The 16,488-nt window shown below is 38.4% G+C and overlaps 2 protein-coding genes across 3 annotated transcripts in view; one reads left to right on the top strand and one right to left on the bottom strand.

Annotated features, from left to right (window-relative positions):
* LOC116787290 (solute carrier organic anion transporter family member 1A2-like) overlaps positions 1 to 15,419 on the bottom strand; it is a 46,035-nt gene extending 30,616 nt beyond the window's left edge. For both annotated transcript variants that reach the window (XM_032688777.1, XM_032688778.1), the window contains exon 1: positions 15,278 to 15,419. In XM_032688777.1, the coding sequence (XP_032544668.1) occupies positions 15,278 to 15,405 (128 nt within the window). In that variant the 5' untranslated portion in view covers positions 15,406 to 15,419. The remainder of the gene's footprint in view (positions 1 to 15,277) is intronic.
* On the top strand, positions 58 to 5,089 carry IAPP (islet amyloid polypeptide). The gene is made up of 6 exons (XM_032688783.1): positions 58 to 316; positions 818 to 941; positions 1,062 to 1,221; positions 1,625 to 1,721; positions 1,861 to 1,995; positions 4,626 to 5,089. The coding sequence occupies exons 4-6, from the start codon at positions 1,642 to 1,644 to the stop codon at positions 4,807 to 4,809; spliced, it is 399 nt and encodes a 132-aa protein (XP_032544674.1). The 5' UTR covers positions 58 to 316; positions 818 to 941; positions 1,062 to 1,221; positions 1,625 to 1,641; the 3' UTR covers positions 4,810 to 5,089.
* Positions 15,420 to 16,488: the final 1,069 nt, after the last annotated feature.

Genomic DNA, 16,488 nt, shown 5'->3' with positions numbered 1-16,488 from the left:
AAACCAACAAAGAAGGGGAGTTTCAGTTAAGGCAATGGACTTGGCACTGAAGCAGTTCTGAACTAATTTGTGTTCTTTGGGATAGAAGAGATGCATATGGTAACTTCTTATCCCAGAAAACTCTGCCTGAGCTTTTGTGCCAGCATCTTGACCATCACAGATAATTTAAAACCTGTTTTCCAAAGGCACTGGGGCACCTAACATAAACTAAAGAGAAGAGGAAAAAAGAAGAAACCAAACCACCATGATTTGCCTATTTCCCACTGAAATCTGGGGAAAATGGTTCTATTCTGTATCCTTGGAAATCTGCAATCAGGTAATTTATTAATACTGGATTTAGTCTATTAAAAGCTGTGCATTTTTCTCTGTGCACACTAGAGAAACAAATTTGCACAGGTAGTCTTTATTCTGAATTTCCTGGCTTTTTCATCCTAGTCTTGCATTCTTAAAAATATTAATTGACTCAATTTTCATGCATGCATGACATCTTTGTAAAACGTGAGATTTTACATGAATAGTGACAGAATTTCCATTCACATTTATACTTGACTGAAAACCGTGCGTGATTTCTACCATGTTACCCTGAATGATAACCCTATCTGTCATTTTAAACAATTTTAACTCTTTTCTTCCTCCTCACACAGCTTATATCCCTCCAGACACTTTTCCTGTTTGATCTATACACTTCTACAACAAACCTCCACAACTTTAACTTCTCCATCTTTCCTCAGATATCTGTTTTCTTCTATTTCAGTCAGCAGTGATCTGGTGTTTCGTTTGCTCTGGCTTTCTTTGTGACTTTTGTTACCTTATTTAGCCCTCAAAAACACCCACAGGGAATATTACCTCAGCATCTTATCAGAACCGTAGAGCTGAGGCTACATTTCGGATTTGCAATATGCTATTACAGCACCTTCACGAGGGCATCCTGCAGATACCAGGTGAATATTTACTGATGTACTAACGAAATAATGACCCACCTGCCTCTGCTCCTCTCTGGGGCACTTTCTGTCTATAGGGACTGGAATTAACGACAGTCTCTCTGTTCTGCCTGATGTCAGAGCTGAGAAAGGTGTGAAGGATATATAAGAGCAGTACTACTTGTCAGCAAGGAAGAGGGAAAAGGATACTCCAGAGGTAGATGCAAGCGTGGAATTGTTGCATTCGCCCTTCTTGCTAACACAGAGGGGCTTCTCCAGTTAGATCCGTGACCACAAAAAGGTAAACAATTTCCCTTTTTTCTCTAGGTGCAGTGCAACAGATGTGCTTTCGGGAAAGCAAAATATCCCTCGTTATTAACCAACAGCATTTTTCAGGAAAAGGCTAAGACAACTACAAGGGAAACTGCACCTGGGATCAGTATTTGAGACTGGGATATGTCAGGAAATGCAAACTGGAGATAAAAGGATAAGATTGAAACTACTGGATGGAAAATGAGCATTTACTGCTGAGAGCTATCTGTCCTAAACTGCATCACATCACTAAACTTAGGGGGATCATTTTTTCACTCTAGGCTGTGAAAAAGACTAGCTGCTGTTGATTTAGGACAGAATAGGAATCAGTAATAGGATGTGCTGAAAAGTATTTGGGTTTGCTTTCAGTTTTGAATCATTATTCTTTTCAGAAAGTTTGGAAGGAAAGATGTGCAACCTAAAGCTGTCCGTTTTCTTCATTGCACTTTCTGTCACTCTGAGCTGTTTGGAAACTACACCTATTGAGAAGTGAGTAATAAATTAATCACATTTATTTCTTTTTAGGGAAAAAGGTTATTGCATGAACTGCTTTTGCTTTCACGTCTCAAATAATATGAGCAAAAATTTAGCAATTCAATTTCACTGGGTATTTTGTTGTTGTTTAAAGATTACTGTCTGTGGCTGATGATCTGTCTGATGGTACTTCTAAGAGACAAGGATGGATATTGCCAGTAATGTCACAGAATACACTCTCAGGACTTAGTGAGGAAATGCCAGAACAAGCAGCAGCAAAGACAAGAAGGTATCGATTTTCCTTGTTTCTTCTAGTCATATCAGACAGGATTAAATTGTGAAGTAAACTTTGTGCCAGTGATATCCTATTACTCAAGACTCTTAGTCTCTGCTGTTTATTCTCAAAAAGAGATTAAAATATCCTTCTTCTAGTAAATAGAGCTTTTCTGTAAGCATAAAGACCAGCTTTTCTGTAGGCATAAGATTAGAGCATTCAGGAGAGAAAGTGAAATCCAGAGACAAAAGTTGCAGATCATTTAATCCCTTTACAATTATAATGCTTTTATGAATTACAAAGGTTACAAATACTACAATACCTTGAGAAGAGAGGCGTATTTGGAAAGTGCCTCCTTTTTTTAAAAATCTGTCACATTTACAAGCCTGAAGGGGGAAAAAAAGAAAATATATCCTTCTTCATACTAATGCTCTGCTAGAATGGAATTGTTTTATAACTGTCTCCTGGAAGTAATTTTTCATTACAGATTTAGATATCAATTTATTCATGGGAAGAAGGAAAAGAAGCAATTGATATGATAGCATTTGTCTGAAATGCATTCATATTTATAAATTCATAAATCCAGTTTCAGGTAACTTTCTAATGAATAAAAAAAAATTTCAAGAAATATTTGCAATTCATACTTAAAGATAAGCAGCACTCAGCTATTTACAGAATCATTAAGGTTGGAACAGACCTTCAAGTCCCTCTAGTTTTGTCAGGCTTTTGATTGAATTTCTTTCAATGACAATTCTGTTATGGATAGTTTCAGTAAATACACATGTCTACAGAGTTGCCTGTGCCTTTCTCTTTGAATATGTATTTTAAAATATTATTATATGACAACTCTGTTATCTTCCAAAATATTTTTATAATGGTGATTAATTTATCACATTTTTACAGCTATCACTTTAAAAAAATATATATTAAAAAAAAAAAAAAGAACAAAACAACAAAAATAACTGTAATACTCAAAGACAAGGCATCACCTTTCTGAGCCTGGGATGCCTTATCTGCTTTTTTGGAGCCTTGGACAGTATGTCACTGGGTGAACTGTCTCATCAAAGCACTTATTCATTTAAGGGCTATAGATCAGAGAGCTGACAGGTATAGTAGGTTCAGTCAGGCTACACATGAGAAAGAAACCTAGCAGCTTTCTGTAAGGGTTGGAGTTTTACACTTGGAGTACCAGGACCTGATTTTGTACCTTTAATGAAAAAGTGAATTCTGCCTCCCCAAACAAATCAGGATCTCCATGAGAACCAGTTGCCGTTTGAACCTCCTCTGTTAAGGACTTGCTTCAACTCTTAAAATCAGTAGAAGTACCCATGAAAATCTAAGAGAAGCTATATAAAGCCCTATCCAACCCTTTCATTTAGGTACAACTACATATTTAAAATATTAATTGCTTAGAAATTGCTGCCTATCTACCGATGTAGAACCAGTAACATACAGACATTTCTCTCACAATTGCTATTCCATTTGGATTCTTAGATCAATACAAATAACTTTAAAAGGCTGTATAACATTTTAGATAACATGTAATATTCAATAGGAAAAGGAGCTCATTGCTAACTGCAGAGTTTCAAACTGGGAAAGTGTCACTCTTCACAGTGAATTTTTGCTGTAAATTGGTGTCTACCTCTACATCAGCATGAAGAAGTTCAAGAAAATTAAAAATAACTCAATAGGCAATCTCAGCAAGCAAGTATTTCTGTCTGAAGGAGCAACATAGTGGTCAAAGAAACAAATTTTAAAACCCAAGCTCTCTCAAGCTAGTAGTTTTACTGTGATTAAAAAAAAAAAATTCTCATGCTATATAAGTTTTACATGAGGTTCTGTAAATGGTCTGTTGGTTCACCTATTTGCAGATGTGGATCCTTCCACAGACACTCTGTAAAGTGTCATCTAGCAAATCATTATCTCCTACCACTACAACACTTTCAAATTGCTGGTGTTTTCAAAGATGTGGCAGCTTTTTGGTAATGATGAATCTCTGTTTAGTCAGAGTTGAGCAGTACAGAGACAGAGCTAAGGACCATCTTAAGTGGTACTGAAGTTGGCAGAAGATGGTAATGCCTCCCACCTCTCAGAATGTGTGGTGCAATTGGGAGAAGGAGTCTTTGGGCTCATTCCACTTGATGTGGACTGGAATATTACCATTCACTTCAGTGAGAGAGGGATATGACTCTGTGGTAACGAGAGACCTAAATAAATGTTAGTGACTGTCATTATGTTAGTAATCCTCATGATATCAGCAAGAGCTCTAAATAGATTCAGAAGTTCAGCTTGAAGTTAAACATTTAGTCATTGCTTTCACTTAGTGTATAATCTATACTATCATTACAGGTTTTCCAGATGTCACAAACTGCTCTGCAGAATATCAATAAAAAAAAAGACACATGACTGTTGAGGTCTCTGCATTTAAATAACCCCCACCCTTAAAGCTGATAATAGATACAGCGCAAGAATTTTTTTTTTTCAGGCTCAAAGTAGGTGGTGGGAAGATTGTGATGTTCCTGTATTTGTGCACATCTTAAAAGAACTCCCACATTAGCGCAGCTCAAATGACTATTCGCAGCGGCACACTCTCTATTGCTCACCATTTGACTTAATCTTGGCTCTTTTTGTCTCACCTGGGGTAGTCACCACCTGGAGAAGCGGAAATGCAACACTGCTACGTGCGTGACACAGCGCTTGGCCGACTTTTTGGTTCGTTCCAGCAACAGCATCGGAGCAATTTATTCACCCACGAATGTGGGGTCCAACACGTATGGAAAGAGGGACACTGAAGGGCTACTAAGCAGAGAATCCCCAAATGATGCATAGCTTTAGGTTGTTAAGCTGGCTGCCGATACAGTTTTCATTAGGAGCTCAGATTTTAACGTGTCAATAACCTCTTGGTCATTTATTACTTGTACAGTCTTAACAGTGCCTTGTTTTCTCTGTGTGTGTGTGTGTGTGTGGGTGATTTATGTTCACCATTTCACTATGCATGCACAAGGACATGCATAGGCTATCCTTTCAACTCCAGAAACCTGCTTGTCAAATTCTGTTGTAAAAAAAATAAATATATCTATCACGATAATAAATGGAAAAGTAATTGCAACAGGGTTTTTTTTATTATTATTATTATTATTAAAATGATGAAAAAGATAACCATGATGTGTATGTCTTTATAGTCACGGGTTGGTAAGAGAAAGAAATCATCTTAATTAAAGAACAGTGAATATCAGAATGCTAGTAAAAGTTATGTCCTAATGAAAGTAAAACAGAAGAAGAATCTTCTGGGTTTGAAACAACTGCAGCATCTTGTTCTGCACAACTGAAGGAACAATTAGACGAGACAAGATGCATTGTGCACCATAATCATATGGTTATGCAGTTCTCTGACTGGTCTCTTTCCACTCTAACATGCATTGAGCAAGTAGAAGTGGTCTTGAGCACAGACATCTGTACATACCAAGCATGGGATTTTAAGAGTTTACAGTTGTTACTCTGTGAGGTTATCAGTAAAATGAGAATAATGAGCTTTTAAATATGAATACCAGAAAATTCGGTTAACAATCCAGCAGGAACTCCTGTCCTTGAGTATTCCTTTCCTTAAACTAGAGCCACAAAGGGAAGAGACAAAACCCATGAGCATCAAAACATATCAGGGGAACAGGGTAAATTTGTCCACTGGCATATTTATATCGCTACCAAAATCTGAGAAAACTATTTTAGAGATTGGCAGACCCAAATGAAAATTTGACAGTGTTATTTTCTACTACCCCAGCCCAGTATCTGTGCAGGCTTAAAAAATGTGTTTGTTCCTTTAAATTGCTAAGTAAACTTCCACAGAGATTACACCCTGTATCACAGCAATGGTTGTTTTGTCTATAATTTTCTCACTGAAGGCCTCACTATCGTCTGAAAAGCATTATTGTCCAATTATGAAAAACATTCAGCAGAAGCTTAGTTCTGGAGAAGCAAATTAAATCTGGAGATAAATTTTTGCTAAGCTTAATGTTAAATGGCATATTCTCTTCATTTCACAAATAGTACATGGGAATTAAAATTACCGCACAGAATTTCTGCTGTAAAAGTTTACTGATTACAGATTACTACTGATTACTCTCTTTATTGAGGAAAGTTTCAACCTTCATTAATGTTCTAATGGATATTTATTCTGATTTTTAGTGAGAAAACCATTCATATGGTATTAAATTTGTCTAATATTTCTGCCAGCTTGAAATCCTTTCCATTCAAGTTGCTTTTGAGTTATGTTACACAACCATTGTGTGCTTAATTTTTTTTCCAGCTAGAATATTTATTTTTCAGAAAATAAACGAGAGAGTGACAGGACAGCTTTGAAGTGTCACTGTGACATTGTACAGAGGAGTAACCAAGTGAAGCCTTCCCTGTAGGTGGATGCTGATTTCTAAGCTGATCCCGACCTGAAATGCCTACAATGCTTTATGCACCAGCTTTTGCTCTTTCACCTCCCATTTGACAAATCACAAGAAAGCACAGGCTGCCCATGCACAGGATCAGTGGAACTGGATACATTATTTTCTGCCTTATGCACTCCTGAACCTGGTGGATTTGAGGTTAACATGTGTTTAATGTTGGTTGTACTATTTGGCAAATACCGAAAATTATTACTCATCTAAATCAGTGAAACCACAGAGAGGGATAAGAGAGATATGAATAGCTCAGATGATGACCATCTCACTTATCTCCAGCTGCTCTTTGTCTCACCAGTTGTCAGTGCACTCCTGAAATTTGGTGGAGAAAGACAGCTACTCCAAACTCATCCCAGTTTAGACATCTATTTTGGGATGGGATGAATCACTCTTGAACTGCCTCCATTTCTTCCTTGAGATAAAGAGTGTCTAGACAATTAACTGAAAATGAGCACTTAACTTTAAGATAACTGAAGTTAGGTGACAGGAATCTGATCTGCAATTGGTATGAACTGTTCAAACTTAAAAAAAAAAAAAAAAGAAAGGAAAAAATCTGGTAAAAAACCACAACACCAACATATCAGACTCCAAATCAACTCATATTCTAAAGTACATTAGTTAATTCAACAGTTAGAGCATCTTGAGAAACTGCCTACACTGAGACTTGTTTCCCCATATATGCCCCTGAGAACACAACTTTGCTACCCCTCCACCTTCTGTGTAGTTACCCCTGACTGCACTTAGGCCCCTTAGAGAAGAAGGATTTAGTCATGGTAGGCTTGGATGCAAGCACAATCCTGAGAGAATTGGCCAGGAAAAGAGTGGATTTAAAAATAAAAATTAAAATAATGATAATAATTTAAAAATAAAACCACACACACACACACAAAAAAAAAAAATTACAAATAAGTATTTACACATCACTTCATCAGAACCCCAAACAACATAACTTCTAACATTTCAGAACATGAAGACTGCTAGGTGAAGCTTAGCTAACAAAAATTAAGTGCCTCTATACTTTTTTTTTAAATCTCAATATGTATTTTTCTGCCTCTTCGGGGACATCAATATTTTTTGAGAATCAAATCTTACGTTGATTGTGTTCCTTTTCAATTCTTCTGGATGCCCTATGTCTTTCAGAGAACATGTAAGAAAATAAGAAATACAAAAGAGGAAAATCAGGAATGTATACAACATGATAAACATGGCTATATTCCCATTAAAAAAAATAAAAATTCTAAATGTCTGCTTTTTAGTGTGTTCTATTAAGTTGTGTTTAAAAAGGGAAGAATAGGGACATAATATTGAATCTCACTGAACAAGAAGGGGAAGAATAAAAATCAAACAAGCAAAAGGAATGTTAAAAAAAAAAAGGTGATATGAACATGAAGAATGTTTTAAATGGAGTAGTGGGCCCTAGGGTCTAATATTTCTAAGGAACTATGACAGCTTCATAAAAGACAGAATTTATATTTTTTCATGATGAATAGAGCTGAGGTAAGAAACTGATTTCACCTGTAAATGCTTGTGCTAAAACTAAGAAAGCACACAATATACATAGAATATAAAATGTATTCTTATTGAATAGTAAATTTTGAAGGAATAGTTTCCATTTCTATTAAGACAATATACCTAGTTTTTAGACAAGTAAGTTTCTTAAGTGAGAGTTTTAAAAACTGGGTTGGCAAAGCTTCCATTCACTTTCAGTGGGATAACTTATTATAAAGTCTGGATTCTACTGAATGGCTTTCTAAAACTATTTGAAAGTTAATACATTGATACTGTGAATAAAATCCTTTTCCTGCAATGAACTATTGCACATCTTCAGCACCTGCCATCTTCACTTTCTAGAATTATGCTGGGTTTGACTCAGTTAGTTCACTTACAAATACAGTTTGACAGGTATGGTAGACTTTCTGTTCAGAGTTACAAGGTTAAGTAATTTTGTTGTCTAGGCTCATTATTATATAGAAAAGGGACTGCTCTACCTTGCTTTTGCAATGCAACTAGCAAAAAGCTGTGGTTAGGTGTGACACCCCTCCTTGCTGGATACAGAATAATGGTTGAAGTAACACAAAATAGAATGTTTCTGCGGGATGTGACAACTTCTATTCCAACCACGTTACTGTTATCTCTATTTTTCTACACTCAGAAAAAATCCCACACTGAAAACCCAAATATTTTGAGACTCGGAATAACCAGGCTCAACCTCAGACCTGAAATCCACCACTTAAACTAAGCTTCAGTTTAGGAACAAAGCCCCCAAAATCTGGATTCTCTGCAGTTTTCCTGAAAACTTTTGACAAATTGTTTTCCAGCTTCAATTGCTATGAAAACTATTTATCACTAATTAGATTCAGTTCAGAATTGTTTCTCTAACTAAAACCTATCTTGAAAACAAAATGCTAAAAAACATCTTGAACTAGGAATCATATATGCCATCGAAAGCTGAAAGTCATGACATCAGCTCACTAAAGAATGAGACAATGGTGATAATAGTTAAAATAGCTGTTCACTGTGCAAGAAATTGTCTCCCTGAATGCTGAAACATCTGAACAAAAAGAACAAATTCAAATGTACTTTATTCCTAACAATAGAGCTGAGTAACAATCATGCCATAAAGTCACTATTTTCCAGAAACGCATTTAGAAACAAAAAATAAGTTTAATTATTCAAATTCATAATCTTAGATCTGCCCTACTATAACAACTTTTTTTTTCCTCCACCTTAAAAAGGCTCTTTCTGATCCTTCATTAGAGACAGTGAAACTGTTTCTTATACGTTCTTTCACAATGTCCTTAATACAAATTATCACAGCACAGGTAGCCTGAGATCTGCTGCAGAACAGCTGGTGACACCAAGGGTGATAGAAACTGAATTGAATTTCTTTAATCCCAAGTTTTGATTAGTGTTTCGTCTATGTGGTGGGGCTTTGTTATTTTGCTTTTTAAAAGGAATTAATATACTGAGATGTATTAAAATAATTTGAGTTGTGTTAAATAGATCACTACATATGTGAATTTAAATAATTGGAATAATTTGAAATTAAATCCTACTCAATATGATTAGAATAGGATTAAAACCAGAACCTCTTTATTATTATTTACACTCTCAACAGAGGCAGATCACTTTTTTCAGACAGAATCAGTCCTTATTCATTAAGAAGTCCCTTTGGAAGGAGCTAAAGTGGGACTTGCCTGCACTAAGGGAATTGTGCAAAAATTTAAGCAGCCTGTGATTCATTGTCAGTGATGATTCCTGGTTCTTGGCCTTGTGTAACCTCACTCGGTTGTCCTCAGCCCATCGATCCAGCCTGTTCAGATCCCTCTTCAGAGCCTTCTTTCCCTCCAGCACATCAACACTTCTGCCCTGCTTGGTGTTGTCTGCAAATGTACTGCAAGTGCAATAGATCCCCTCATCCAGATCACTGATGAAGACATTAAACAGTACTGGAGATTTCTATATTTCCAGACCCAGAGCAAGTTAACAGGATCAGCACTTTCTGATCCTGTTCTGGAAACAGTGCCTTGAAAGATGCTGCTGGAGTAAGTGGCCATCTCCTGTACTTTTTGGGAGCTGCTGACCCCCTCAACCAATCTCAAAAACCAGGCTGGTCCCCCAGAATTTGGTGCTTCAAGTATCTGCATGCAGCACTTCCCTCTGTCTGTGTTAAATGGACATACTACAAATTTCCAGGAGGAGGCTCACAATTGCAAGATGTTGGGGAAGCCACAGTGCAAGTCAGCCTTATTTTTCCAGCTTCTCCTTTGATTTTCTGAGGTTAACCCTGCATCTCCTTCCTTCTTGAGGGAGACTTACTGAGCGAGGATTTCCTAAAAACATTATTCTTGAGTCCCTAGTTACTTGCTGTAACTAACATTTTTTTTAATAGGAGACTTTTTCTCAAATTGAAGAGCAAATGTTGTCACTAATTTTTCCTACAATTTTTTCCCTAGTGTTACAGTATGACTTTCCCAGGGCCTGTGGGATGCACTCCGCCTGCTAACATGCAGCTTACACAATGGGAACAAAGCTAGACCAGATGTCAGCATGTTTGGAAAAGACCTAATCAAAGTGTTGTTAGATGAACCCAGAGAATGTAAACAGTAAAGAAACCTTAGTGCTACAATTTATGTCTGGAAGAAAAAAAGGTTGTTTTTCTCTTTGCTCATCTGGTGTTTTCCCAGCTCAAATCCAGGCAAACGAAGGAGACAGCCTTGATGGCATCAGTACCAGTTCTGTAAACACAAAGACACTGACTGAGCCTAATGTAGCACAGAACCATGATATCTGGAATTGCAAAATTGCAGGAGAAATCCGCTTCATCCTAATATTCTCCCTCTTCATTCCACACCTTAGCAAACATAACTTCTGTGAATCACCACTCTCAGCTGTGAATGAAAGTAATTCAAACCCCAATTCCTTCCACACTTTCTACATTAAACTGGCACTGGAGAAGGACAAATGACTCTGCAGAACAATTTCCATCAGCTTCACTCTAAGTATCAAAGAATCATAGAATGTCCTGAGTTGGCAGGGACTCACAAGGATCATAGAGTCTGACTCCTGGCCCTGCACAGGACCATCCCCAAGTCACACCATGTGCCCGAGAGAGTTGTTCAAATGCTTCTCAAACTCTCTCAGGCTTGGTGTTGTGACCAATTCCCTGAGGAACCTGTTTCATTGCTCAGTCACCCTCTGGGGGAAAAACCTTTTCCTAATATCCAACCTGAACCTCTCCTTATGCAGCTTCATACATATAACTTTAAACTGGCTCAGCCTGAGTGTCTGAAAGGAAGCTATGCTCTGGAGGATAGTTAAGACTGTGTTTTTTCTGGAACAGTATGCTGTAAAACTAATTCCATAAAATCAAAAAAGAAATCACTCTGTCCCTAGTAGGGTCTACATGAATTCAGGCCTCATTCTATATTTTTCCTGTCCCTTATGGGATGCTGAACTAAGTGCAGGACCCCAGCTCTCATCTTCTTGCAATTCCTTAATTTCACCACCTTTTTGCACCCCAGAATCCTCAGCAAAGATATACCTCGTAAGATAGATCATCATAACTAAGGTTTGTGCTGGAGAACTTCACAACAGTTTGTCCAGCAAGATCACTGCCACCAGGAGGGATGTTTCCCCTCTCACTCAAGAGCACAACACAAGAGAAACTGGACTACAAATGCCTTCCCCCTAACAGCTGGAGGTTACAGGCTGAGACTCTTAAGGAAATGCTGCTCAGACTGGCAGTCCTATAGCAGGCAAACCACCTCCTTTTTTAGGCACTGTTACTCTCCAGCCTGGCTTTTGATCCTTCTTTTTTTTTTCCTTCTTGTTTTGGGAAAGTTTGAAGGGAGAAAAAATATCAACGAATAAATAAATACCCATTGCTTTGAAAACAGTACAACATAGTCAGGACAAGGAGCCAAGGGAAAAGATAATGGAATGTTTTCCGAACCTGTAGACAGATAGAGCTTCAAACAAACAACAGACTCTCAGTCACAAGGAGAGTCTGACTTGGGTGTACAACTCAGGCAGCTATGCAGAAATGAAAACTTTGCAACAAAATGGTGAATGCATTTTTGTTGCTATTTTTTTCCCAAAAATGTCACAGCTACTTTCAGACATCTGTATCAAAGTGTTCAACCTTAACAAATCTGTACTCTCCTTCAAACACATTCCACCACATATTCAGGTAGTTATTTCACAATACGATTAAAAATATAGAGGGCACCTATAATTTCTGATGTGATTTTTCAGAAAAGTAACATTTATGTGAAGACCACTGTCAAGTCATGCAGGACAAATCACAGAATTACAGAATATCCTGAGCTGGAAGGGATCCACAAGGATCATCAAAGCCCAACTCCTGGCCCTGCAAAGGGCAGCCCCCAGAATCACACCATAGGCCTGAGAGCCTTGTCCAAACTCTTCTTTCTACGAAAACTGGTTAGAATAAATAACATTAGTAAGCTAGGAAATAAATTCTGAGTCAACTTCAAAACCCCAAAACAGTGGCATTTCACATCACTTACATCACTAATAAGAGGAAAATTGACACTTTGTGGGGGTTCTGCAGTGAGGCAGCAGCAAAGAGCATTGGCATTCAGACCATTCCATTCACACTCTGTCTATGTGTGTGTGCATGCACAGGTGTAAACACAGCACAGGACAAAATTCTGCAGCTTTAACTAAATAGGAACTTCCTCTTTGATTTTCGTTTGTGGGATAACACACTGAAGTTCCCAGTTTCTGGTGAGCTTAAACTGATTAATCCAACTTTTTATTGTTTGCAATACTATTGCCAGAACTAATATCAGCATTAATTTGTATCTTTCTGACAAATTCTTTTTGTCGTAATTCTTTTTGGTGGGTGCCAAAAAGATAAGAATATCAAAAGAGTTTTAAATCAGGACAGATGTTATTACCTGGTCTGGGAGATGGGGAAGAATGAGCTAAGAAGCATAATTTATTAATATTGTGATCATTTGCCTTGCAGGTAAAGTAGGAAAAAATGCATGATGCAACTCAGGAGGCACCTAATCAGTAGCCTGGAAAAAAAATCTGAGAGATATAAGTGAAAAGAAATAAAAGCTAAGGAAAAGGGCACTCTATAGGTGGTAGAGCTAATTTTTGCATCTTTTGAGACCAAAATGTGCCCCAAGGATTCACACTAGCACAAAAACTGACACTCTTGTCTGACTCTCAGGACTCAAAGAAGATCACAAGCTTGGAAAGGTCTTCTACACAGGAGCTAGTTTCATTCCAGAGGTGAAAATCTCAGTTTCTTCATTTAATCATCATATTAATTAACAAGTTTGAGTAAAGACCGCAGGATTTAGCTTATTGCCACTACATGTCTACAGAAAGAATCAAGATTGTGCGTGTTTTAAGAAATTCTCTTCTTTACTCTCTATTCAGAATCACAAGCAAGAGACTTGAGTGACATCAGTCAATGGTCATAAATTTCACTGCTCGTGTATTACACTACATTTATTTATATATCCTGCAAGGGACTGGAGATTGGGTAGGTGACTAATGCTAAGGTCACAAATTGCCTAGAGAAGAAAACTAAACACAACTGTGAACTTCCTTCTCATCCAAACACATCCATCACATTCTAATAATATGAGTGCAGTTATAATCAAAACCAATCTGAACTTTTTTTATAATCCAGACATCTGCATCCAATGCATATTCACTGACAAAACCAAGATTTTTGAGTTTGTTGGGTTGTATTACTGCATAATTAAATAACTAGAGAACTAGCACAAATCACTGTGACATTGGCTTTTATTGTGTTTTCCATATCCTATAGAATTTTTTTTTTCCAACTCAAAGTTTGCATAGTGTCTTATAACTGGAATCAAAATATTCATCAAACAAGTTGCCACAGACTGTGAACTTGCTATTCTACATGTTGGGTGTCCCCCTGTGCCTCACAATCTCTCTTTGAAATACCTGTTTGAAAAAAAAAACAAACCTGTTGATAAAGCCATTTCCTTTGGGTGACACATTTTGCTAACACAAGCAGGTTGGATTGTCAGAGCACTGTGGAATTCTCCTCTGCAAAACAGCAACTTTGATACCCAAATCCATGTGAGTCTTCAGAGATGCCATTTGGCCAGATCAACTTTTCAAAGCAAAACTAATTAACAAAGTCACACATCAGGTGATGTTTAGATACAAAGCAAGTCCCAATGAAGCCCAAGTGCACAAGCAGAAGATAAAGCATGAATATTTTTCCTAAGGATATATCACTCAGTACCACCCACTACCATTCTCTGTTTAACCTCTTATTGCATCTAGTAGTGTTAGTCACATATATACACTCTTTTAACCTGTGTCCTTTTCCCCCATTTTCCATGCAATGCTCTTACTTTTCAATGCACTAAAGGTGCATTGTTGCACAAAACACTCCCCTTGCACTTATATTGCCCCAATATGCAATGAACAGCAATAAGACAGCATTTCCCTGCCCAGTTGCACACAGCTTTTCCCCTAAACATTGCTTTTCAAGAGATTTGATATCCACATCCTGAGTTTGCAGCAACCTGGTTTCCCCTGCTCAGTTGCTTTTAACCAGTGCTTTCACTCCTCTCTCTTCATAGAAAAGACAGCAAATGAAATCCAACCTGGTCTCGGGGCCACATCTTCAGGTACAAGATTCCCCCTTCAAGTCTACTACAAAGACCCCTTCCCCATGCCCTGAGCCCCTCTCACCTCCTGTCTCTTATGGATGCCATTGCTCAGCCTGCCTAGATCTCCATGGCACCACATCCATCCAACCCTTTGGTTCCCCACTACTAGTATGGCCCCTGCTCTCCTGTCCCTCCAGGCTCTTGGCCCCTATGCTGTTCCAGAGGCTCATGTCAGCTATCCTGCTATATGTTACTTGAAATACATAAATCAGCACAAATATGTTACTTGGAATACATAAATCAGAGCTGCCTGGAATAGGATTCTGCTGCTGCTGCCCAAGGAATCAAGGGAAAACAGAAATGGCCAGACTGGCTGAGTGCTTGAATACAATTACACAGCTGAAGCCATACAAAAATACAACTGTTATACCCCAAAGGAAACTAAAAATACCAGTTTTCTAGTGAAGCACAGAACACCAGTTTCCACAAATGACACTTTGTCGTAACTGGACTGGTAATGATTACTCTGAACCCACGGGTATGACAAGAACGTGAAAGTCACTTCTGATGGCAAGGCAGAAGGATCTCAGTGCCCTCATCACATCCCCATTACCAAAACCAACCCCTTCCTCCCTTCTACCTCCACATCACCAGCACACAGCCAGTTCCTCACTGCCAAGCCATGGGATATTGATTGCCACCCACACTCACCCTTGCTCCGGGCTGCACCTGACAGAGGGGCTGGAGCTGAGCAAATAAGAGCTGCAGCCCCACACTGCCCAGAGAGTTCTCCACTCCTCCCACACCCGAGTCCACTCTCTCCAGCAGAGCAGCAACATCCAAGTCCAGTGTTCCAACCGCTCCTCTCTCTCTCAAAGAAAACTTAGGAATAAAAGCAGCTGTGAGTCAGGAAGGCGGCCAAGTTTGTTTGCCCTTGAAAGGAGGTGGTCACACAGAGTGAAAGACAAAATGAGCAGAGGACTCCTAAGGAAGTGTATTCACCCTAGTATCTTCTCCAGGCACAAGCCAAAAACTCCACAAGTTGGGCAGCAAGACACCACCTTCACAGTCCTCAGGTAAATTTCTTTTGGGCTTTATACACAAATAAAGGAAACCCTAACATAAGGGCACACACATTGCCAAGGAGGAAACACCTTACTGATGGGTTGAGGTTCCCTCTCACTAACATAATGTGTAAAAGGGTCAAATGGTTCCTTTACTTAGTGCCAGAAATGTCCTCAGAATATAGTGGCAACTTCTATAAGCAACAGGCTTACAACGAAGAAAGGCTTAAAATGCTTAAAATAAGTAAGTTTGAGAGACAGAAACTTAAATCACACGTATATGTGTACATTTGCAATAACGCCCAGAGGTGACTCCTGCAAGTCAGCAGAAGGGCATTTCCACAGAATTAAACCTTTGGAAAATGGAAAATACTGGGACTAAACACTTGGAGAGCAGGAAAAATGTTTTCTTCCTGAGGTCAGCCCCAAAGTGTGAAAAACAGAGTCAGAGAAGCCTGATTAGCCACTGCTTCCCTTGAAAATTTCAGTTGATGGCATTATAGCAGGCTATAAAGAGAGTGAAAGACAGGGACACCTTCACACTGGCCAGAAAAAAACTTCCAGGTAGGTGATAAAGCAGAGAGCAAAGCATGCTTTAATTCTCAGCATGAATGTGGTTTATTTGCCGGGGTACAAAGCCCCCCACATTCCCTTGCTTCCTTCCTTCTGCCAGGAGAGCAGTTTGGAAGATACTCTCCCAAGCCCTTCATTTTTGTTTAATCAGACTGAATCATCAAGTTAGGTTTTATTACAAAACTAAGAAACTGGTTAATAACAGATTTGCTACAGATTAACAAACTGACTCCTTAGATGAAATATCAGCGATGAAAATCAACATAACTGATTAAAAAGGGCCAA

The sequence above is a fragment of the Chiroxiphia lanceolata genome, chromosome 5 (assembly GCF_009829145.1).
Source record: "Chiroxiphia lanceolata isolate bChiLan1 chromosome 5, bChiLan1.pri, whole genome shotgun sequence".
Taxonomy (NCBI): Eukaryota; Metazoa; Chordata; class Aves; order Passeriformes; family Pipridae; genus Chiroxiphia; species Chiroxiphia lanceolata.
Note: the sequence above shows the minus strand (reverse complement) of the source record. Positions and strands in the feature narration are given on the sequence as shown.